The sequence below is a fragment of the Ranitomeya variabilis genome, chromosome 1, assembly GCF_051348905.1.
Source record: "Ranitomeya variabilis isolate aRanVar5 chromosome 1, aRanVar5.hap1, whole genome shotgun sequence".
NCBI lineage: Eukaryota > Metazoa > Chordata > Amphibia > Anura > Dendrobatidae > Ranitomeya > Ranitomeya variabilis.
The window spans coordinates 12,473,632-12,499,407 of record NC_135232.1 but is presented as its reverse complement, the minus strand read 5'-3'; the positions used below and the strand labels follow the sequence as shown (position 1 = coordinate 12,499,407).

The 25,776-nt window shown below is 45.2% G+C and overlaps 1 protein-coding gene across 1 annotated transcript in view; it reads left to right on the top strand.

Moving 5' to 3' along the window:
• The window catches only part of LOC143793582 (uncharacterized), an 83,567-nt gene that overhangs the window by 12,262 nt on the left and 45,529 nt on the right, over positions 1–25,776 (top strand). The window contains 7 exon segments of the mRNA XM_077280658.1: positions 12,641–12,787; positions 13,104–13,283; positions 14,640–14,763; positions 24,730–24,821; positions 24,900–24,978; positions 25,074–25,171; positions 25,311–25,422. Of these exon segments, the coding sequence (XP_077136773.1) occupies positions 12,710–12,787; positions 13,104–13,283; positions 14,640–14,763; positions 24,730–24,821; positions 24,900–24,978; positions 25,074–25,171; positions 25,311–25,422 (763 nt within the window). The 5' untranslated portion in view covers positions 12,641–12,709.

The window sequence follows — 25,776 nt, the reverse complement described above, 5'->3', positions numbered from 1 at the left end:
GTAACAACAATCCACTAGCCCGAGAACAACAAGGCTTGGCCCGAGCACAAACGTCACAAGACTGCACAAAGCCTCGCACATCTCGTGACAGGGAAGGCCACCAGAAGGACCTTGCCACCAAATCCCTGGTACCAAAGATTCCAGGATGACCTGCCAACGCAGAAGAATGAACCTCAGAGATGACTCTACTGGTCCAATCATCAGGAACAAACAGTCTACCAGGTGGGCAACGATCAGGTCTATCCGCCTGAAACTCCTGCAAGGCCCGCCGCAGGTCTGGAGAAACGGCAGACAATATCACTCCATCATTAAGGATACCTGTGGGCTCAGAATTACCAGGGGAGTCAGGCTCAAAACTCCTAGAAAGGGCATCCGCCTTAACATTCTTAGAACCCGGTAGGTACGACACCACAAAATTAAACCGAGAGAAAAACAACGACCAGCGCGCCTGTCTAGGATTCAGGCGCCTGGCAGACTCAAGGTAAATTAAATTTTTGTGGTCAGTCAATACCACCACCTGATGTCTGGCCCCCTCAAGCCAGTGACGCCACTCCTCAAAAGCCCACTTCATGGCCAAAAGCTCCCGATTCCCAATATCATAATTCCGCTCGGCGGGCGAAAATTTACGGGAAAAAAAAGCACAAGGTCTCATCACGGAGCAGTCGGAACTTCTCTGTGACAACACCGCCCCAGCTCCGATTTCAGAAGCGTCGACCTCAACCTGAAAAGGAAGAGCAACATCAGGCTGACGCAACACTGGGGCGGAAGAAAAGCGGCGCTTGAGCTCCCGAAAGGCCTCCACAGCAGCAGGGGACCAATCAGCAACATCAGCACCCTTCTTAGTCAAATCAGTCAATGGTTTTACAACATCAGAAAAACCAGCAATAAATCGACGATAAAAGTTAGCAAAGCCCAAAAATTTCTGAAGACTCTTAAGAGAAGAGGGTTGCGTCCAATCACCAATAGCCTGAACCTTGACAGGATCCATCTCGATGGAAGAGGGGGAAAAAATGTATCCCAAGAAGGAAATCTTTTGAACCCCAAAAACACACTTAGAACCCTTCACACACAAGGAATTAGACCGCAAAACCTGAAAAACCCTCCTGACCTGCTGGACATGAGAGTCCCAGTCATCCGAAAAAATCAGAATATCATCCAGATACACAATCATAAATTTATCCAAATAATCGTGGAAAATGTCATGCATAAAGGACTGGAAGACTGAAGGGGCATTTGAAAGACCAAAAGGCATCACCAAATACTCAAAATGGCCCTCGGGCGTATTAAATGCGGTTTTCCACTCATCCCCCTGCTTGATTCGCACCAAATTATACGCCCCACGGAGATCAATCTTAGAGAACCACTTGGCCCCCTTTATACGAGCAAACAAATCAGTAAGCAGTGGTAACTGATATTGATATTTAACCGTGATTTTATTCAAAAGTCGATAATCAATACACGGCCTCAAAGAGCCGTCTTTCTTAGACACAAAGAAAAAACCGGCTCCTAAGGGAGATGACGAAGGACGAATATGTCCCTTTTCCAAGGACTCCTTTATATATTCTCGCATAGCAGCGTGTTCAGGCACAGACAGATTAAATAAACGACCCTTAGGGTATTTACTACCCGGGATCAAGTCTATGGCACAATCGCACTCCCGGTGCGGAGGTAGTGAACCAACCTTGGGTTCTTCAAAAACGTCACGAAAGTCAGACAAGAATTCAGGAATCTCAGAGGGAATAGATGATGAAATGGAAACCAAAGGTACGTCCCCATGAGTTCCTTTACATCCCCAGCTTAACACAGACATAGCTCTCCAGTCGAGGACTGGGTTATGAGATTGCAGCCATGGCAATCCCAGCACCAAAACATCATGTAGATTATACAGCACCAGAAAGCGAATAACCTCCTGGTGATCCGGATTAACACGCATAGTCACTTGTGTCCAGTATTGTGGTTTATTACTAGCCAATGGGGTGGAGTCAATCCCTTTCAGAGGTATCGGAGCCTCCAATGGCTCCAAATCATACCCACAGCGTTTGGCAAAGGACCAATCCATAAGACTCAAAGCAGCGCCAGAGTCGACATAGGCGTCCGCGGTAATAGATGACAAAGAACAAATCAGGGTCACAGATAGAATAAACTTAGACTGTAAAGTGCTAATTGAAACAGACTTGTCAGGCTTCTTAGTACGCTTAAAGCATGCTGATATAACATGAGTTGAATCACCACAATAGAAGCACAACCCATTTTTTCGTCTAAAATTCTGCCTCTCGCTTCTGGACAGAATTCTATCACATTGCATATTTTCTGGCGTTTTCTCAGTAGACACCGCCAAATGGTGCACAGGTTTGCGCTCCCGCAGACGCCTATCGATCTGAATAGCCATCGTCATGGACTCATTCAGACTCGCAGGCACAGGGAACCCCACCATAACATCCTTAATGGCATCAGAGAGACCTTCTCTGAAAATCGCCGCCAGGGCGCACTCATTCCACTGAGTAAGCACAGACCATTTGCGGAATTTTTGGCAGTATATTTCAGCTTCATCTTGCCCCTGAGACAAGGACATCAAGGCCTTTTCCGCCTGAAGCTCTAAATGAGGTTCCTCATAAAGCAACCCCAAGGCCAGAAAAAACGCATCCACATTGAGCAACGCAGGATCCCCTGGTGCCAATGCAAAAGCCCAGTCTTGAGGGTCGCCCCGGAGCAAGGAAATTACAATCCTGACCTGCTGTGCAGGGTCTCCGGCAGAGCGAGACTTCAGGGACAAAAACAACTTGCAATTATTTTTAAAATTTTGAAAGTGAGATCTATTCCCCGAGAAGAATTCAGGCAAAGGAATTCTAGGCTCAGACATAGGTGCATGAACAACAAAATCTTGCAAATTTTGTACCTTTGTGGCGAGATTATTCAAACCTGTAGCTACACTCTGAAGATCCATTTGAAACAGGTGAACACAGAGCCATTCAAGGATTAGAAGGAGAGAAAGAGAGGAAGGCTGCAGCATAGGCAAACTAGCAAGTGATTCAATTAAGAGCACACTCAGAACTAGAGGAAAAAAAAAAAAAAAATTGTAGCAGACTTCTTTTTTCTCTCCTTTCTCAGCCAGAAATTTAACCCTTTTTTAGGCCGGTCAAACTGTCATGATTCTCAATGGCGAGAGAACATAGCCCAGCATATATGAGAACTAGCTCTTGGAAGATGGAAACTATACTGACCATGAACTAAACCTGCCGCACAACTAGAAGTGGCTGGGTAGCATGCCTACGTTTTTTTATCCCTAGATGCCCAGCGCCAGCCGGAGAACTACCTAATCCTAGCAGAGGAAAAGACAGTCCTGGCTCACCTCTAGAGAAATTTCCCCAAAAGGCAGACAGAGGCCCCCACATATATTGGCGGTGATTTTAGATGAAATGACAAACGTAGTATGAAAATAGGTTTAGCAAAATCGAGGTCCGCTTACTAGATAGCAGGAAGACAGAAAGGGCACTTTCATGGTCAGCAGAAAACCCTATCAAAACACCATCCAGAAATTACTTTAAGACTCTAGCATTAACTCATAACACCAGAGTGGCAATTTCCGATCACAAGAGCTTTCCAGACACAGTAACGAAACAGCAGCTGTGAACAGGAACAAAATGCAAAAACACACAAGGACAAAAGTCCAACTTAGCTGGGAGTTGTCTGGTAGCAGGAACATGCACAGAAAGGCTTCTGATTACATTGTTGACCGGCATGAAACTGACAGAGGAGCAAGGTTATATAGCGACTCCCACATCCTGATAGGAGCAGGTGAACAGAGGGGATGATGCACACAAGTTCAATTCCACAAGTGGCCACCGGGGGAGCCCAGAATCCAATTTCACAACAGGTAATCCTCATTGCACCCTTTTGGCCAAAGAGACCGTGGTTCTCTTGTCTCCAGAGCATGTGTCTGTGCGATCCATGGATTCTTCCATTAGACAAGGAACTGCTGTTCCAAGGGCCCTTCTTCCACCCGCAAGTGAAAGGGCTTCACTTGACGGCGTGGAATTTGAGCGGCAGTTATTAAGTTCAAGGGGGTTTTCAGAACAACTAGTAAACACCCTGTTACTAAGTAGGAAAAGATCTACCACCCTAATTTATAGTAGGGTATGGAATAAATTCTTAAACTTTTATACAAAACCGTTCACTAAGCAAGTTCCGGTGACACCTATTCTAGAGTTCCTACAAAAAGGTAGAGAATTAGGGTTATCGGTAAACACCTTAAGAGTTCAGGTCTCAGCATTAGGAGCCCTATATGGATGCAATATAGCAGCTAATAGGTGGGTCTCCAGATTTATAAAGTCTTGTGAACGAAGTAATCCTGTCCATATTCCCCGTCTAGCTCCGTGGATTTAAATTTAGTACTAGAATCCTTAACTGGCTCCCCATTTGAACCACTAGATTCCATACCTCTAAATGTTCTAACATATAAAGTAGCCCTATTGGTAGCCCTAACCTCAGCTAGGAGGGTTAGTGACAGCCAGGCCCTATCAGTAGACCCACCTTTCTTGCTAGTATTTCAAGATCGGATAGTCCTAAAATCTGATCCCTCATACCTCCCTAAGGTGGCATCCACCTACCACAGATCTCAGGAATTTTTTTCTCCCTTCCTTTTTTGATACCCCTGTAACCCCAGAACAACATAAGTTCCACACCTTAGATGTCAAAAGAGTCATCCTGACTTACATAGAGAGGTCTCAGACATGGAGGCAGAGTAGGGCTCTGTTTATCTCCTTTCAGGGCCACAAGAAAGGACATGGGGTTACAAGAGCTACCATATCTCGGTGGATCAGAGAAGCAATCTGTTTGGCCTATACGTCAAAGGGCGAAATTCCTCCAGTGGGGATAAAGGCACATTCAACACGAGCCATGGCTTCCTCCTGGGCGGAACAGTCGAATGTACCAATTCATTTAATATGTAAGGCCGCAACTTGGTCTACACCTTCTACAACCATTATAGACTTGATCTATCCACATCTTCTGATCTAACCTTTGGTAGAGCTGTTCTTAGTACAGTAATCCCACCCAAAGAATGACTCTCTGAAAATCTCTCATGTGGGGTGCTGTCGTGGCGAAGGGTAAAAAGCCGGATTACTTACCGGTAATGCTCTTTTAATGAGTCCACGACAGCACCCATTTATTACCCTCCCTAAATTATGCACAGCTCTTTCTTTTAAGTTCACAAATAATGGTTGTATAGAGTTTAAGAAAATGATGTTGCTGGATAAGAAATAATATTAAAGCTTTTGCGGTTCCCTTTTTATACTCTGTAAACCAAACTGAGGAGGAGAGGGTACTGCCTCCTTTTATTCTGTAGGTTTCCTGTTCCTATGGGCGGATCCCTCTCTCTCATGTGGGGTGCTGTCGTGGACTCATTAAAAGAGCATTACCGGTAAGTAATCCGGCTTTTTTTTTCTCGCTATGCCGTTTAGCGATCGGGTTAATTCTTTTTTTTTTTTTTTTTTTTTTTTTTATTGATCGGGTGATTCTGAACTCTGCGATACCAAATATGTGTAGGTTTGATTTTTTTTTTTTTTTTATTGTTTTATTTTGGATGGGGTGAAAGGGGGGTGATTTAAACTTTTTATATATATATTATTTTTTTTTCATATTTTTAAAAACTTTTTTTTACTTTTGCCATTCTTCAATAGCCTCCATGGGAGGCTAGAAGCTGGCATAGCCTGATCGGCTCTGCTACATAGCAGCGGTCATCAGATCGCTGCTATGTAGCTGAAATGCAGGCTTGCTATGAGCGCTGACCACAGGGGGGCGCTCACAGCAGGCCGGCATCAGTAACCAGAGGTTTCAAGGACCTCTATGGTTACCATCCTGATGCATCGCCGACCCCGATCATGTGACAGGGGTCGGCGATGCGCTCACCTCCGGCCGCGCGGCCGGAAGCGCCGGTTAAATGCCGCTGTCAGCGTTTGACAGCGGCATTTAACAGGTTAATAGCGGCGGGTGAATCGCGATTTCACCCGCCGCTATTGCGCGCACATGTCAGCTGTACAAAACAGCTGACATGTTGCGACTTTAATGTGGGCTCAGCGCCGGAGCCCACATCAAAGCAGGGGACCCGACATGCGTAGTACTAGTACGGGGCATGTCGGGAAAGGGTTAACAAGAAAAAAATGAACTTTTTTGAATTTACCAAATGGCTGCAATGAAACAGAGTGAAAAATTTAAAGGGGTCTGAATACTTTCCATACCCACTGTAGTTATATCCCTGTGATCACGGGTCTGACTTATACTGTATGTGGTTACGATGATATTATAACCATCTGTATGAATAGTTAGTCCATATGCTATAAGTGTGATGTAACAAAAAGGTGCCTGGAATGTAGGATCTGTGAATCAACAATAGTAAAAAATCTCCGCATCCACACGACGACAATGTGTCAAACCAGAGACCATTGCTCCATACCAGGGCGTAATGGGAGCTGCATTGGACTACGGTCCTGGGTAAGTGTTTGGAGCCCAGTCCTATACTTCTCATTGTCTCCTCGAGAAATCCCCAACTAACTTTCTCAAAAACTTTTTTGACATCAATGGATATCAGAACTTGGAGGATTCATCGAGAGCTGTCACGGATCCCACCATGCTGCCAGCAATATGTCACGGATCCCACCTATATGTCAGGGATCCCGTGGAGGATACCTTTATCATCCCTCACTACTCTCACCAATTTATCATGAACTGGGGTTTTTGGTTGCCCCTGGTTCCTTCTGAAGGGGATTTATCTATATCCCACTTCCCAGTTCTGGTTTGGAACTTGCAGCTCTCTGACGCCCCCTTTACCCTCAGGTCAGATCAGATACTGCGCCTAGGGTAATTAGTCGCCAGCAAGGCTGCCTGCTATGTTACACTGGCTATTGGGCACGCTGCAGCGAGGGCGATATAACTACTCCCACACAGGTGGGAACAATAATTATCAACGTCGCTACAGAGATTCCCAAGCGCACAGAACAAAGTATGCTGCCACCAGCGCCGATTTCCTAAGGATTAACGGGTCCGGAGCCAACCCAAATCAGTAGCGTAATTCACTTCAGAGGACGCGACAGTTCCTTTAAAGCATGAAGAGACAAGCTAGTAATTTTATATTTTACTGCATAAAAAGGTAGGCAGTGTTTACAAAGTATTAAAGGGAACCTGTCACCCCCAAAATGGAAGATAAGCTAAGCCCACCAGCACCAGGGGCTTATCTACAGCATTCTGGAATGCTGTAGATAAGCCCCCGATGTAACCTGAAAGGTAAGTAAAAGAGGTTAGATTTTACTCACCCAGGGGTGGTCCCGGTTCTGTTCTGGTCCGATGGGAGTTGCAGTCTGGTCCGGGGCCTCCCATCTTCATAGGATGATGTCCTCTTCTTGTCTTCATGCTGCTACGTACTTTATCTCCCTGTTGAGGGCAGAGCAAAGTACTGCAGTGTGCAGGCGCCAGGAAAGGTCAGAGCGGCCCGGCACCTGCGCACTGCAGTACTTTGTCTTCTTTATAATATCTGAGGGCAGAGCAAATATATGTATAATGCAATTACAAATAAAAGAAGGATTCAAATTGAAAAAAACACTTACATAGCGTTGAGATCATTTCATATCATCATGGCTGGCAGTAGGCTGAGGAGTATACACACATCTAGATGCATATCACATCTATATAGCAGCAGGACCCCGAACACAAAGACATTTCAAGAATGCTGTCTCACTAAGTTATTCTAGCCCAAAACCCAGGCACTCCCCCTCTGGTGACATCACTTAGAGGCTGACACCTCACCTTTACTTAGAGCTATGTTAGCTATTATGCATAACTTGCTGTGTGAACCTTGCATAAGTACGACACCATGCTCATGATGTTCCCCACATCAGGGGCATTCTTTTAAGTGTGAACAAGGTGTAATTACGTAAACCGCTTACGGAGAAATCCACATTTGCACTCATTGCGTTTAGCTGCTAGCGCTTTCAGTGAGTGATAGATCTATCGATAGACATCCAGGATATATAATTCTTATAATTCTAGCCAGTATCGGTGCCCATGTATATCACATTAATAGAACAAACAAATGCCTTCAGTTGGAAGTGGCTATACCAGTTTTGGCTGGTATTGGTTGGGAGGAGGAAATGAGTAGTTTTCACAGAGAATGATATTTGCAGCTAAGCCACAAAACTTCAGTGATTCTAGTGAGGGTTTTGAATTACACACTTACAAGCACCAGGCAGAGAGAGAAGGGGGGGGGGGGGGGGGTCGGAATGGCCCACGGCGTTGCTGGAAAAGCCATGCAACCTTCGGAAACTAAACTCACAATATGACATTTTTTACATTATCGTGACAAGAGCAAACATTATTTTAATTCTATTATGCCCGGCATTACTTTTTACAGAAATATGTGGCCTAAGATAAATTTTGTAAAGTAGAATTTTAAATCCGCACTTGAGAGAGAGATGGGCCTATCATTGCTGGAAAATAAGGGGTTTTGACAGGTTTTGGCAAAACTAATATTTGAGCTTAGTTGGCTTGAAAGGAAGTTCTTCAGATACCTTGCTCAATATGGGGCCAAAGCCTCAGAAAAGAACTTTGCAAAATTTATGAACGATGGATTCCTTTACACATTTTTCACAATAGTATCCAGTCCTTCAGATATGAAATCCATCTTTAACCCCTTTGTGACATTATTGCGCATGTCACTTTTCTCTCTTTGTGTGTTCTGGCGGTGAGCCCACATCTTTCCTGGCACATGTCAGCTGCTTTGAACAGCCGACGTGCCCGCAACAGCTGACCTCCGTCATATGATTGTGGGTTACCGATGGGTTGTCATGACAACCAGCGGTCTCCTGGAGGCCTCTACGCTGGTCACTGCCGGCTTGCTCTGAGCGGCGCTCATTACAAGTCAGCAGTTCTGCTACATACAGGCGATCTGATCATCGCTTCTATGTATCAGAGCCGATCGGGTTATGGCAGCTTATAGTCTCCCATGGAGGCTATTGAATTATGGCAAAAGTTAAAAAAAAAAATGTTTTTAAAAAAACATAAAGGATTAAATCACCCCCCTTTAGCCGCATTCAAAATAAAATAATAATAAAAAATCAAACATACACATAAAAAGATACAAAAGATCGTATCTGCACCAAAATGGTATCCTTAGGGTACGTTCACACAGGACTTTTTTGCTGCTTTTTTTTGCTGCTTTTTTTTATGCTAATTTTCAGCTGCTTTTTACAGTACCAGTAAAGCCTATGAGATTTCAGAAATCTCATGCACACACGTTGGTTTTTTGTTTGATCAGTTTTTTCTGCTTTGCTGCTTTTTTTGGACATAGGGCATGTCACTTCTTTCAGCGTTTTTGCTGCGTTTTTGCAGCGTTTTTTCACCCATTGACTTGAATGGGTGATGAAAAAAACGCTGCAAAAACGCTGAAAAAACGCATGTAGCATTATTTGCTGCGTTTTTTGTGCAGAAAATCATGGCCAGCAGGAAGGGATCTCACAGCCAAGAGCTTAGGGGTGTGGTTAGTGAGGTGTGAAGAGCCATTGTGAGCCATTGTGAGGTGTGAAGAGCCATTGTGAGGTGTCCTGATTGTGATCTATTGTGAGGGAGTTCCTGGTAGTGAGGTGTGAAGAGCCATTGTGAGCCATTGTGAGGTGTGAAGAGCCATTGTGAGGTGTCCTGATTGTGATCTATTGTGAGGGAGTTCCTGGTAGTAAGGTGTGAAGAGCCATTGTGAGGTGTCCTAGCAGCTGAAAATTGGCATAAAAAAAGCAGCAAAAATCTGCAGCAAAAAAGTCCTGTGTGAACGTACCCAAAAAACGCACCAAAAACGCACCTAAATTAGCATAAAAAAAAGCAGCAAAAAAAAGCAGCAAAAAAGTCCTGTGTGAACGTACCCTTAAATCCATGTGCACACGTTCAGGATTTTTAGCGTTTTTTTCGCGTTTTTTCCCTATAAAAACGTGAAAAAAAACGCGAAAAAAACGCTAACATATGCCTCCTATTATTTACAGTGCATTCCGCATTTTTTTGTGCAAATGTTGCATTTTTTTCCGCGAAAAAAATCGCATCGCGGAAAAAAAAGCAACATGTTCATTAAATTTGCAGAAATGCGGGGATTCCGCACACCTAGGAGTGCATTGATCTGCTCACTTCCCGCACGGGGCTGTGCACACCATGCGGGAAGTAAGCAGATTATGTGCGGTTGGTACCCAGGGTGGAGGAGAGGAGACTCTCCTCCACGGACTGGGCACCATATAATTGGTAAAAAAAAAAAAAAAAAAAAAGAATTAAAATAAAAAATAGTCATATACTCACCCTCTGATGGCCTCCGGAGTCTTCCCACCTCTCCGGTGCACGCTGCCGCTTCCGTTCCTATAGATGCTCTGTGTGAAGGACCTGCGATGATGTCGCGGTCTTGTGATTGGTCGCGTGACCCCTCATGTGACCGCTCACACAACCAATCACAAGCCGCGACGTCATCGAAGGTCCTGCACACACACACCATCTATAGGAACGGAAGCCACTGAGGAGATCGGCTGTCTGCAGGTGAGTATAACCATTTTTTTTATTTTTTTTTTATTATTTTTAAACATCCTATCTTTTACTATAGATGCTGCATAGGCAGCATCTATAGTAAAAAGTTGGTCACACTTGTCAAACACTATGTTTGACAAGTGTGACCAACCTGTCAATCTGCTACAGATCGCTTGGAAAACTTTAGCATTCTGCAAGCTAATTACGCTTGCAAAATGCTAAAAAAAAACGCAAAAAAAAAAATGCGGATTTCTTGCAGAAAATTTCCGGTTTTCTTCAGGAAATTTCTGCAAGAAATCCTGACGTGTGCACATACCCTAAAATCGTCAGCTCAGCACGCAAAAAAATAAGCCCTCACCCAACTCGAGATCACGAAAAATCGAGACGCTACGGGTATCGGAAAATGGCACATTTTTTAAATCTTTCTGAACAAACTTTGGATTTTTTTTTCACCATTTAAATAAAAAATAATCTAGACTTGTTTGGTGTCTGTGAACTTGTAATAACTTGGGAAATCATAGTGGCAGGTCAGTTTTAGCATTTGGTGAACATGGTACAAAAAAAATCCCAAAAAACATTGTGGAATTGCACTTTTTTTTTGGCAATTTTACCGCATTTGTAATTTTTTTCCCATTTTTGAGTACATGATATGGTAAAACTAATGGTGTCGTTTAAAGGTACAACTCGTCCCACAAAAAACAAGCCCTCACATGGCCATATTGATGGAAAAAGAATAAAGTTATGGCTCTGGGAAGAAGAGGATCGAAAAACAGAAGCGCAAAAACGAAAAAGGGCAAGGTCTTGAAGGGGTTAAAGAGGAGACCAATTTGTTATGCAGAGGTTCTGTTAGATAGTTAGTGAATTTTATTATTGTAATGTGTTTGAGACATGATTTTGATTAGGATGTTGTTAATCATGGATGTTCATGTTTGCGGAGGAAATGAGAGACCGAATATATGACCCAAGATGTCGGCCAAGAGTGACTCTACTGACTGAGCCAGCTTTGCTTTTGCCTCCTTATTCAGTAAAGCATTTTTTCAGGTTTTCTCTGTATTTTCTGATCCAAAATGATTGGGATTTTACCTCTCACCTTTCCCCTGCCGATGTGTCAGAAGGGGCTCTATTGTTGATGCCCTAGAAATTTGATAATTACCCTCTTCCCCAAAGGCTTCTCCGACCTCAACTGTTTAAGGCAAGACCTACGCTCTGTAATGATTCCCCCAAGGGTACATTTTATGTCCTTCCATGTGTCCTCAGCATTGTAGAATCCAGTATGATGGGAAATTCAGAAATTTCTCTGGAGAAGTTAGCTGACCATGGGCAGACGGTATGGCAGGATAATATGATTGCGGAGTAACTGTTGTGACTTAGTGTCTTCCAGCGACTAGTAAACTCTCTAGAGGTCGACTACATTCAGGTCACTCATAAGTTTCTAAAAGGTTTTTCCAATCTAGGACATTGATGCCATATGCACAGGATATTACCTAAGTCTGCGGAGCCCTCCTCTATCTCCAGAACTGTCCATGTCACCTGCCCCTAGAAACAAGAGGTGTTTGCGCATTCTTCTCCCTTCATTTGTATGGATCTTCCGAACATTGCAAAGCACAATGGCAGGAACAATTTTGGCAGTGTTTTTATTATTCATTTTTAATGGAGTTCACCACACTAAATAAAAATGCCTAAACTTTGTCTATACCGTATATGTATAGTTATTAGACCCGCACCTATGTGGAGAACAGAGTCCTCAGCGCTCCTTGTGAGCAAGTTGGTGCATCCGAGCAGAGAATGAGTAGAGAGATTGCTGCATGTGTGCGCATCTGTCCATTCACTATAGGAGTCTCCCCACAGCCGAGCCTCACCACCTAGCGGTGCTACCCACGTCTGTCAGGTAGTTATGGGTTATCCTGTGGAGGGGTTCTGCATCTGTCCATTATTCATTATCCTTTTACTATGACATAAATGTCCGTATTGTGAATCCTCCTATAATCCATGTGGTGACGGCTCGGAGGACCTGATCCTCTCGCTGCTCAGTGACCGCGGTTCTGGATCTCACGTTATATCATCCCCTGTGATTTCCATCTTCTCCTTCATCATGAAGACGCCGGCAGGACGAGATCCCTCCAGCTGATCCAGTGTTCATCCCTCCTCCTCCTGAATGACCCCGAGGATGGACGAGGACAGGGATGAGACCACCAGAAGATTATTCCACTTCGCCCTGGAGATCGTCTCCCTGCTGAGCGGAGAGGTAACTCCTCTACATTTCTATCAGCTTTATTGTGTTCTGTGACAAGTCCGACATCGGGAGGAGGAAATCCAGAATAGAGAGAAGGATTCTTTCCTGTAAGAGCAGTGATTGTGTGGAGCTCTCTGCCCGGAGGAGTTGTCATGGGGATTCCCTATAAGAGCTGTAGAGGGGCCGGGATGTCTGTCCGGAGGGGAATAATATTCCCGGTTATGGCCCCAGATTACTGGAGACGGTTATTGATCCCGGAATTTCTACTGATTGTCAGATCTGGAGTCGGGAAGGAATCTTCTCCCTAAGTGTCTCTCTCCATACACAGGATTACACAATAGTGAGGAAGACACCGGGGGACGGTGTGACTCCCATCATCCATCTCCAGGAGTCAGGAGGGCGGAGCCCAGGCCCCATCACAGAGCCTCCCCCGCACTCCCTGCTACATGAGAGGAACAAGAAGATCCTGGAGCTCAGCAACAAGATGATTGAGCTGCTGAGCGGAGAGGTGACTGCTGGGACATTATACAGGACTGGAGGATTCTGGGTGAAGAGCGGAGAGGTGACTGCTGGGACATTATACAGGACTGGAGGATTCTGGGTGATGAGCGGAGCGGTGACTGTTGGGACATTATACAGGACTGGAGGATTCTGGGTGATGTGCGGAGAGGTGACTGCTGAGACATTATACAGGACTAGAGTATTCTGGGTGATGAGCGGAGAGGTGACTGCTGGGACATTATACAGGACTGGAGGATTCTGGGTGATGAGCGGAGAGGTGACTGCTGGGACATTATACAGGACTGGAGGATTCTGGGTGATGTGCGGAGAGGTTACTGCTGGGACATTATACAGGCCTGGAAGATTCTGGGTGATGACCGGAGAGGTGACTGCTGGGACATTATACAGGACGGCACTGGTGGATTCTGGGTGATGACCGGAGAGGTGACTGCTGGGACATTATACAGGACGGCACTGGAGGATTCTGGGTGATGACCGGAGAGGTGACTGCTGGGACATTATACAGGACTGGAGGATTCTGGGTGATGACCGGAGAGGTGACTGCTGTTACATTATACAGGATGGCACTGGAGGATTCTGGGTAATGAGCGGAGAGGTGACTGCTGGGACATTATACAGCACTGGAGGATTCTGGTTGATGAGCGGAGAGGTAACTGCTGGGACATTATACAACACTAGAGGATTCTGGGTGATGAGCGGAGAGGTGACTGCTGGGACATTATACAACACTAGAGGATTCTGGGTGATGACTGGAGAGGTTACTGCTGGGACATTATACAGGACGGCAGTGAAGGATTCTGGGTGATGAGCGGAGAGGTGACTTCTGGGACATTGTACAGGATGGCACTGGAGGATTCTGGGTGATGAGCGGAGAGGGGACTCCTGGGACATTATATAGGAGGGTACTGGAGGATTCTGGGCGATGACCGGAGAGGTGGCTGCTGGGATATTATATAGGACGGCACTGAAGGATTCTGGGTGATGTGCGGAGAGGTGACTGTTGGGAGATTATACAGGACGGCACTGGAGGATTCTGGGTGATGAGCGGTGACTGCTGGGAGATTATACAGGACGGCACTGGAGGATTCTGGGTGATGAGTGGAGCGGTGACTGCTGGGACATTATACAGGACTGGAGGATTCTGCGTGATGAGCAGAGAGGTGACTGCTGGGACATTATACAGCACTGGAGGATTCTGGGTGATGAGCGGAGAGGTGACTGCTGGGACATTATACAGGACGGCACTGAAGGATTCTGGGTGATGAGCGGAGAGGTGACTGCTGGGACAATATCCAGGACAGCACTGGAGGATTCTGGGTGATGACTGTGTCTTTGTTGTCAGGTTCCTATAAGGTGTCAGGACGTCGCTGTCTATCTCTCCATGGAGGAGTGGGAGTATCTAGAAGGACACCAGGATCGGTACCAGGACGTGATGATGGAGGAGCTCCGGCCTCTTACACCACGAGGTGAGACATGTGACTTATAAGTTGGTAGTATGTTGTTTCCCATTACTGTGGGCACAGGCCGATGTGCACTTTCATGTGATGTAGAAACACTTAAAATGTATCTTTTATAATAAATCCGAGCCCTAATTTTGCCATTCATGTGAAATGTTTCCATTCGCTGTATGACGGTCCCTTTAGCATTTGTCGGTCTGGTATGAGTGGAGCAGTCACAGAAATTTCTGAGATAGATTTTCCATGTGGGACTATGCACAGCACCACGATCATGTGGAAATCTGTTCTCTAAGATCGGGCGGCATTATCAGTAGTATGCGGTCTGGTGATTATGGACATCTGTGTTTGTGATGAAGCTGTTCTGCTGGAAAAGCCTAAAGGCTGAGTCACACATAACGATATCGTTAACGATATCGCTGCAACATCATGCTTTTGGTGACGTAGCAACGATCCCGCTAACGATTATCGTTATGTGTGACAGCGACCAACGATCAGGCCCCTGCTGGGAGATCGTTGGTCGATGGGAATGTTCAGGACCTTTTTTTGGTCGCTGATCACCTGCTGTCATTGCTGGATCGGCGTGTGTGACGCCGATCCAGCGATTTGTTCACTTGTAACCAGGGTAAATATTGGGTTACTAAGCGCAGGGCCGCGCTTAGTAACCCGATATTTACCCTGGTTACCATTGTAAAAGTTTTTTAAAAAAAACAGTACATACTCACATTCTGATGTCTGTCACGTCCCCCGGCGTCCACTGACTGTCAGCGCCGGCCGTAAAGCAGAGCACAGCGGTGACGTCACCGCTGTTACTGCCGGCGCTGACACATTCAGTGCAGGGAAGCCGCCGGCGGGGGACGTGACAGACATCAGAATGTGAGTATGTACTGTTTTTTTTTTTTTTAAACTTTTACAATGGTAACCAGGGTAAATATCGGGTTACTAAGTGCGGCCCTGCACTTAGTAACCCGATGTTTACCCTGGTTACCCGAGTGCTGCAGGGGGACTTCGGCATCGTTGAAGACAGTTTCAACGATGCCGAAGTCGTTCCCCTGATCATTGGTCGCTGGAGAGAGCTGTCTGTGTGACAGCTCCCCAGCAACCACACAACGACTTACCAACGATCACGGCCAGGTCGTATCGCTGGTCGTGATCGTTGGTAAGTCGTTTAGTGTAAAGGATTTGCTTTTTTGGTCACAATTTTTCCATGAAGACCAATTCTGGGCAGACTACTACAGTAGTAGCTGGATCCACTGGTTGCTGCCAGTTCTGAGCTGATGGCACTGCTGGTCATCTTCATTATGTATCTTTCATCTGCTGCACTAAGTTTCCTTGGCTGACCACTGCGTCTACGGTTCTTACCGTTTTATATTTTTTGATGTTTCTTCAAAATGTGTTGAGAAACACATTTTGAAACTCTGCTGTGAATTCTTTAACTGGGAGAGACCTTGCTGATGTTGTATAACTACTGTGCATCTTCTTTCGGTGCTCAATTTCATCATGAGGTATGTCCTGAAACTGTCTTCCACCTCCTCACCTTTTGTAGCAGTGTTTGTGCTTCACTCAGCATTAAGCCTCCCACACAGCTGTGTCTGTTTCAGTTAATGACTGGGTTTCAACCCTCATATGAAAATAATGATCATAATCATCTTCACCCTAGTCCATGCCCTCATCATCTCTCGCCTTGACTACTGCAACCTTCTGCTCTGTGGCCTCCCCTCAAACACTCTCGCACCCCTCCAATCTATTCTAAACTCTGCTGCCCGACTAATCCACCTGTCCCCCCGCTATTCTCCGGCCTCTCCCCTCTGTCAATCCCTTCACTGGCTCCCCATTGCCCAGAGACTCCAATACAAAACCCTAACCATGACGTACAAAGCCATCCACAACCTGTCTCCTCCTTACATCTGCGACCTCATCTCCCGGTACTTTCCTACACGCAACCTCCGATCCTCACAAGATCTCCTTCTCTACTCCCCTCTTATCTCCTCTTCCCACAATCGCATACAAGATTTCTCTCGCGTATCACCCCTACTCTGGAACCCTCTACCACAACACATCAGACTCTCGCCCACCATCGAAACCTTCAAAAAGAATCTGAAGACCCACCTCTTCCGACAAGCCTACAACCTGCAGTAACCACCGATCGACCAAACCGCTGCATGACCAGCTCTACCCTCACCTACTGTATTCTCACCCATCCCTTGTAGATTGTGAGCCTTCGCGGGCAGGGTCCTCTCTCCTACTGTACCAGTTATGACTTGTATTGTTCAAGATTATTGTACTTGTTATTATGTATACCCCTCCTCACTTGTAAAGCGCCATGGAATAAATGGCGCTATAACAATAAATAATAATAATAATAATAATCTTCTGACCGGTATAATTGGTTACTTGTACACTTGACTGTAATCCTACAAAATCTCCAACCGTACAAGTGACCGAGAAGTAATGAAGGCGATGGGCGGTCAACAAATATTGGTTCTATTTACATTTCTCTTTTCTTCATTCACTTTGCATTTTATTAATTGCTAAAACTAATTGATCACTTCTCTTTGAAAGCTTCTTACTCTGCATTTTTTTTTGCAAATTCTTTATTTATGTAAAAACATAGAAGCAATGACAAATAAACACGTAATATAGGCATATACATTCAAAATCAGTAATGTAATCTTCAGATATCACGTCATTAGGTGGAATGAGGCAAGAGGAATGAAAGGGGAGATTAGGGGTGGGGGTAGTGAAGGTAGGAAAGGGAAAGAAAAAACAAAGGGAAAATCAGGGAAGGAAAAATAACGGAGGGGATTTAAACGAGTACATCGTGAAATGGTACTGTATATAGAGTCAAAGCCGGTGACAAATATATTTTGTGAACAAACATCCAGTCATAACCAATAGCATCAAGGGCATATGTTGGGGAGCAAGAGTGGATTAAGTATTCCCGTTAGCGCGGAACTCTTTCCAGGGGGCCCAAACTTTAACATATAGTTCATGACTGCTCATTTCCCTACAAGATAATTCCTCAAGCCTAGAGATTTGGTCAACTTTGGAAAACCACTCAGCCATGGTTGGAGGGGCAGCATCTTTCCAGTGTAATGTGATTAAATGTTTGGCTGCACTTATTAGTAATGGTAAGAGTCTATGTTTCTTAGGTCTAAAATTAATAGATGGGCAGGAAAGTAGGACTTCGAAAGCCTGAAGATTAGTCTTAATTAAATTAAGTTTCTTAAGGATCCCATTGATCCCTCCCCAAAATTTTGACAAATTAGGACACTCCCAAAAAATATGGGTGTGGTGGCCTAGGGACCTGTGGCAACGCCAACAGGAGCTGTCCTCTATCAGACCTAGATTAAACAATTTGGCAGGCGTTAAGTGCCACCTGGTCAAAATTTTGTAGTTTTCCTGATGAAGTAGTATGCAGCGGGAAAACCCTCGTGCAAAAGCAAGAATTTTAGAAATTTGCGTCTCAGTGAAAACAACTCCCATCTCTAGCTCCCAGGAATGAATAAATGCAGGCTTAGATTGATTATTGATAGAGCCAAGCTGGGCGTAGACACGAGAGACACTTTTCATTTCGGGGTGTGGAATTTTAGACATTATGTCAAGCCATGACCAAGTAGAGCCGTGGGGGAACTTCTTTTTGAAGTTAAGGAGCATACGTCTGAGATGTTGTATTTGTAGAAAGTTTTTTGACTGAGTCAGGGAGTTTGGGGGCCAGGTTCCTCTATATAAGATTGTGTCATTATAGAAGTTCTTCAGAGGTTCTTTAGGAAGAGAGGACCACAATCCGTATGGGTCTCTGTTGTGAATTCAGTCGGGGCTCCCTCTGGTGGCCTTTAGCGATACTGCGGGTCTGTAGCAGGGCTCAGCTGCCTCATTTCCTGCTATGACTGGGCCCTATTTAATTCCACCTGACCTTCTCTTGTTGCCTGCTGTCGGTGTATTCAGTCCTGATACTTAGTGCTCCTGGATAATCCTTGTGACCTGTCTCCTGCTGGAGAAGCTAAGTTTGCTTGTTCATTTTGCTCATGATTTCCTTGAAAATGTTTATCAGAATATTATGAGTTCAGTCCAGCTTGCTCTTATGTGATTTTTCGCTTGCTGGTTAGTTCTGGGGTGCAGAGTGCGCCCCTCACATCGTGAGTCGGTGTGGGGGTTCTTGTATTCTCTGCGTGGTTTATTTTTGATAGGAGTCTGTGTGGTCAGTACAAAAACTATCTATTTTCCGTATATCTAGTGTTAGCGGGCCTCATTTGCTAAACCTGTTTTCATTTCTGCGTTTGTATTTTCCCCTTAACTCACCGTTATTATTTGTGGGGGCCTATCTAAAACTTTGGGGTTATTTCTCTGAGGCAAGTGAGGTCTTTTGCTTTCTCTCTAGGGGTAGTCAGTTTCTCAGGCTGTGATGAGGCGTCTAGGTTTTCAGGTAACGCTCCACGGCTACCTTTAGTGTGTGTGGATAGGATCAGGATTGCGGTCAGTATAGCTTCCACATTCCCAGAACTTGTCCTATATCCTGGTCATATGTGTCAGGTCAGTTTTGAGATCCTACCACCGGATCATAACAGTACAGCAGGCCGCAAAGAGTTAATGCAGCAGAAGAGGGAGAAGAGAAATCCTGAAGTCATTTTTTTTTTTTTTTTTTTTCCCTCTGCACTGTGTTTAGCATCTCTCCTCCCCTTAACCTTTGGGTGGTTCTGAAGTCAGCTGCAGATATGGACATTCAGAGTCTGTCTTCTAGTGTGGATCATCTCACTGCAAGGGTGCAGGGCATTCAGGATTATGTAGTCCGCAGTCCTATGTCAGAGCCTAAGATACCAATTCCTGAGCTGTTCTCCGGAGATAGATCTAAGTTTTTGAACTTTAAGAATAATTGTAAGTTATTCCTTTCTCTGAGACCTCGCTCCTCTGGTGATTCTGTTCAGCAAGTTAAAATTGTTATTTCTTTGTTGCGTGGTGACCCTCAAGATTGGGCATTCTCTCTGGCGCCAGGAGATCCTGCATTGCTAAATGTGGATGCGTTTTTTCTGGTGCTTGGAGTGCTTTATGAGGAACCAAATCTGGTAGACCAAGCAGAGAAGGTTTTGCTGGCTCTCTCTCAGGGTCAGGATGAAGCAGAGATTTACTGTCAGAAGTTTAGGAAGTGGTCTGTGCTCACTCAATGGAATGAGTGCGCCCTGGCGGCGATTTTCAGAAAGGGTCTTTCTGAAGCCCTTAAAGATGTTATGGTGGGGTTCCCCACGCCTGCGGTTCTGAATGAGTCAATGTCTTTGGCCATTCAGATTGATTGGCGTTTGCGGGAGCGCAAACCTGTGCACCATCTGGCGGTATTTTCTGAGCAGAAGCCTGAGCCTATGCAATGCGACAGGATTTTGACCAGAATTGAACGGCAAAACCACAGACGTCAGAATGGGTTGTGCTTTTACTGTGGTGATTCTGCTCATGTTATTTCAGTGTTCTAAGCGCACAAAAAGATTCGCCAAGTCTGTCACCATTGGTACTGTACAACCTAAATTCATTTTGTCTGTTACTTTGATTTGTTCTCTGTCATCTTACTCAGTTATGGCTTTTGTGGATTCAGGTGCTGCCCTGAATTTGATGGATTTGTCATTTGCCAGGCGCTGTGGTTTTATCTTGGAGCCTTTACAATTCCCTATTCCACTAAAGGGAATTGATGCTACACCATTGGCCAAGAATAAACATCAGTACTGGACGCAAGTGACCATGTGCATGGCTCCTGCACATCAGGAGGTGATTCGCTTTCTTGTGCTACATAATTTGCATGATGTTGTCGTGTTGGGTCTGCCATGGCTGCAGGCTCATAATCCAGTCCTGGATTGGAAAGCAATGTCTGTGGCAAGTTGGGGTTGTCAGGGAATTCATGGCGATGCTCCTTTGGTGTCAATTGCTTCTTCTACTCCTTCTGAAGTCCCTGAATTTTTGTCGGACTACCAGGATGTATTTGATGAGCCCAAATCCAGTGCCCTACCTCCTCATAGGGATTGTGATTGTGCTATAAATCTGATTCCTGGTAGTAAGTTCCCTAAGGGACGACTTTTTAATTTATCTGTGCCAGAACATGCCGCTATGCGGAGTTATATGAAGGAGTCCTTGGAGAAGGGGCATATTCGCCCGTCCTCGTCCCCTTTGGGTGCGGGGTTCTTTTTTGTGGCCAAGAAGGATGGTTCTCTGAGACCCTGTATAGATTATCGCCTTCTTAATAACATCACGGTCAAATTTCAGTACCCCTTGCCACTGTTGTCCGATCTGTTTGCCCGGATTAGGGGGGCCAGTTGGTTCACCAAGATAGATCCTCGTGGAGCGTATAATCTTGTGCGCATAAAGCAGGGCGATGAATGGAAAACTGCATTTAATACGCCCGAAGGCCATTTTGAGTACTTGGTGATGCCTTTTGGGCTTTCTAATGCCCCCTCTGTGTTTCAGTCTTTCATGCATGACATCTTCCGAGAGTATCTGGATAGATTTATGATTGTGTACCTGGATGATATTTTGGTCTTTTCTGATGATTGGGAATCTCATGTGAAGCAGGTCAGGATGGTATTTCAGGTCCTGCGTGCCAATGCCTTATTTGTAAAGGGCTCTAAATGTCTCTTCGGAGTCCAGAAGGTTTCCTTTTTGGGCTTTATTTTTTCTCCTTCTACTATTGAGATGGATCCAGTCAAGGTTAAGGCTATTCATGACTGGACTCAGCCTACATCTGTGAAGAGTCTTCAGAAGTTCTGGGGTTTTGCTAATTTTTACCGTCGCTTCATCGCTAATTTTTCTAGTGTGGTTAAGCCTTTGACGGATTTGACCAAGAAGGGTTCTGATGTGACTAATTGGTCTCCTGCGGCCATGGAGGCCTTTCAGGAGCTGAAACGTCGGTTTTCTTCGGCTCCTGTCTTGCGCCAGCCCGATGTCTCTCTTCCCTTTCAGGTCGAGGTTGATGCTTCTGAGATTGGAGCAGGGGCTGTCTTGTCGCAGAAAAGCTCTGATGGCTCTGTAATGAGACCATGTGCTTTCTTTTCAAGAAAGTTTTCGCCTGCCGAGCGGAATTATGATGTTGGTAATCGAGAGTTGTTGGCAATGAAGTGGGCATTTGAGGAGTGGCGACATTGGCTCGAGGGAGCCAAGCATCATGTGGTGGTCTTGACGGATCACAAGAATTTGACTTATCTCGAGTCTACCAAACGGTTGAATCCGAGACAGGCTCGATGGTCGCTGTTTTTCTCTCGTTTCAATTTCGTGGTTTCATATCTTCCGGGTTCGAAAAACATGAAGGCTGATGCCCTTTCTAGGAGTTTTGTACCTGACTCCCCGGAAGTTTCTGAACCGACTGGTGTCCTCAAAGAGGGGGTAATTTTGTCTGCCATCTCTCCTGATCTGCGACGGGTGTTGCAGGAGTTTCAGGCCAATAGACCTGACCGTTGTCCACCGGAGAGACTGTTTGTTCCGGACAGATGGACCAGTAGAGTATTTCCGAGGTTCATTCTTCGGTGTTGGCGGGTCATCCTGGGATTTTTGGTGCCAGGGATTTGGTGGCGAGGTCCTTTTGGTGGCCTTCCTTGTCGCGGGATGTGCGTTCCTTTGTGCAGTCCTGTGGGATTTGTGCTCGGGCCAAGCCTTGCTGTTCTCGTGCCAGTGGATTGCTTTTGCCTTTGCCTGTCCCGAAGAGGCCTTGGACGCATATTTCCATGGATTTTTTTTCGGATCTTCCTGTCTCTCAGAGGATGTCTGTCATCTGGGTGGTTTGTGATCGTTTTTCTAAAATGGTCCATTTGGTACCCTTGCCTAAGCTGCCTTCCTCCGATTTGGTACCACTGTTTTTTCAGAATGTGGTTCGTTTGCATGGTATTCCGGAGAACATTGTGTCTGACAGAGGATCCCAGTTTGTGTCCAGATTTTGGCGGTCCTTTTGTGCTAAGATGGGCATTGAATTGTCTTTTTCGTCGGCCTTCCATCCTCAGGGGAATGGCCAAACCGAACGAACTAATCAGACCTTGGAAACTTATTTGAGATGTTTTGTTTCTGCTGATCAAGATGATTGGGTGACTTTTTTGCCATTGGCTGAGTTCGCCCTCAATAATCGGGCTAGTTCCGCTACTTTGGTTTCACCTTTCTTTTGCAATTCTGGTTTTCATCCTCGTTTCTCCTCGGGTCAGGTTGAGCCCTCTGACTGTCCTGGGGTGGATTCTGTGGTGGATAGGTTGCAGCAGATTTGGAACCATGTGGTGGACAATTTGACGTTGTCACAAGAGAAGGCTCAGCGCTTTGCTAACCGCCGTCGCTGTGTGGGTCCCCGACTTCGTGTGGGGGATTTGGTATGGTTGTCTTCTCGTTATGTTCCGATGAAGGTTTCCTCTCTTAAGTTCAAACCTCGTTTCATCGGTCCTTATAAGATTTTGGAAATTCTCAACCCTGTGTCATTTCGTTTGGACCTCTCAGCATCGTTTGCCATTCACAATGTGTTCCATAGGTCATTGTTGCGGAGATATGTGGTACCTGTGGTTCCTTCTGTTGATCCTCCTGCTCCTGTCTTGGTCGAGGGAGAATTGGAGTATGTGGTGGAGAAGATCTTGGATTCTCGTGTTTCGAGACGGAAGCTTCAGTACTTGGTTAAGTGGAAGGGTTATGGTCAGGAGGATAATTCCTGGGTTGTCGCCTCTGATGTCCATGCGGCCGATTTGGTTCGTGCCTTTCATTCGGCTCGTCCTGATCGGCCGGGGGGTTCTGGTGAGGGTTCGGTGACCCCTCCTCAAGTAAGGGGGTACTATTGTGAATTCCGTCGGGGCTCCCTCTGGTGGCCTTTAGCGATACTGCGGGTCTGTAGCAGGGCTCAGCTGCCTCATTTCCTGCTATGACTGGGCCCTATTTAATTCCACCTGACCTTCACTTGTTGCCTGCTGTCGGTGTATTCAGTCCTGATACTTAGTGCTCCTGGATAATCCTTGTGACCTGTCTCCTGCTGGATAAGCTAAGTTTGCTTGTTCATTTTGCTCATGATTTCCTTGAAAATGTTTATCAGAATATTATGAGTTCAGTCCAGCTTGCTCTTATGTGATTTTTCGCTTGCTGGTTAGTTCTGGGGTGCAGAGTGCGCCCCTCACATCGTGAGTCGGTGTGGGGGTTCTTGTATTCTCTGTGTGGTTTATTTTTGATAGTTTTTGTACTGACCGCACAGACTCCTATCTATTTTCCGTATATCTAGTGTTAGCGGGCCTCATTTGCTAAACCTGTTTTCATTTCTGCGTTTGTATTTTCCCCTTAACTCACCGTTATTATTTGTGGGGGGCTATCTAAAACTTTGGGGTTATTTCTCTGAGGCAAGTGAGGTCTTTTGCTTTCTCTCTAGGGGTAGTCAGTTTCTCAGGCTGTGATGAGGCGTCTAGGTTTTCAGGTAACGCTCCACGGCTACCTTTTAGTGTGTGTGGATAGGATCAGGATTGCGGTCAGTATAGCTTCCACATTCCCAGAACTTGTCCTATATCCTGGTCATATGTGTCAGGTCAGTTTTGAGATCCTACCACCGGATCATAACAGGTCTCTATAGCTTGGGTCCAATAGATATGGAATAGAGCAGATTGGGGCAAACATAGAGGGGAAGGAGTCTGACTTACACTGCTTTTTTTTTTTCCACACCTGACGTTTTTGCATCGTTGTGTATATATATATATATATATATATATATATATATATATATATATATATATATTTTTTAATTTTGTCGCAACAGCACCTTCTTAGAAGAAGAGAATAACTCACAGGAAAAGGAAAGTTGAGTTTTATTAATGTGCAGCTTTCTGTGACACCTTGGAGGTTTTTCAGACACAGGAGGAGAGAACCCTATCATAGAAACAAGAAGTTAATGGTGTTTAGAGCCGTGTCTGATATATACACGGCAGGTCAAGTATTCGATCACTGTGTCGGGTATATAGATATATGGAAGGTCATCTATTCCATCACTGTGTGTCTCCACAGATGGATCCAGGAGGAGAAATCCACTAGAGAGATGTCCTCTGTATCCCCAGGCCTGTCCGGAGGAGAATGTCAACATCCCAGAGGATCATCAGGTAGACGACACTGAAACCCCCACAACATCTGACCATGAAGTGATGGGACCTGAGCTCCTGTTACATTTTTCTTTTTAGGGTGAAGATCTGACTGATATTAAGGTTGAGATTATCGATGAAGGAGAAGAAACAATGTATTTATGGGCCGATCAGCAGGGTGAGGAGGGAAGACTGTCATGCATGTTCTGTAATCACCTCATCATCCCATCATCACATGACACAATCTATTCCATCACTGTGTGTCTCATACAGATGGACTAGTGGAAAGAAATCCAGCAGAGAGAAGTCCCTGTCCTCTGTGTCCCCAGGATGGTCCAGAGGAGAATCACAACATCCCGGAGGATCATGAGGTAGACGGCGCTGAGCCCTGTACCGCATCTGTATAAAGCAGGGGGAAGTTTGTTGATTTCTTATCTTGATCTCTTCCTTTTTTTTTTTTTTTCCTACCTGTCTCCTGTATTGTACTGAATGTTACATCTGATATATCAGGGGGAAGACCTGACAAATATTAAAGTGGTGGATGAAGAAGAAGAGAGGAGTAAGGGAGATCAATCATGTCTGACTGTCGAGAGAGAGGAAGTTCCAGTCGTTGTTTCCACAGGTATGTAAAATGACCTATTATTTAGGTGATGTCACAGGGTCACTCCTTTCACAATAACACTATCCTTAGATATATAAAAGATAGGGTCAGGATCCGACCATTGTGGCTACTGTACGTGTAGTGTTTGCTGAAGCAACAGGAAGTTACAGTCTTAAAAGCCCCGGTGGTCAGTGTGAAAAATGCAAGATTTCTTCTTTTTCTTTCACTACAGAATTATGATACGGGAAAAAAACAATTGCTAAAAATACATTTAACACAAAAAAGTATTTAAACAATAGATCATTTTCTGATGATGGCTTCCCTTTAAATCCTCTAGTAGGACAGAAAAAAATTGTGAAATTATAAATATATAAA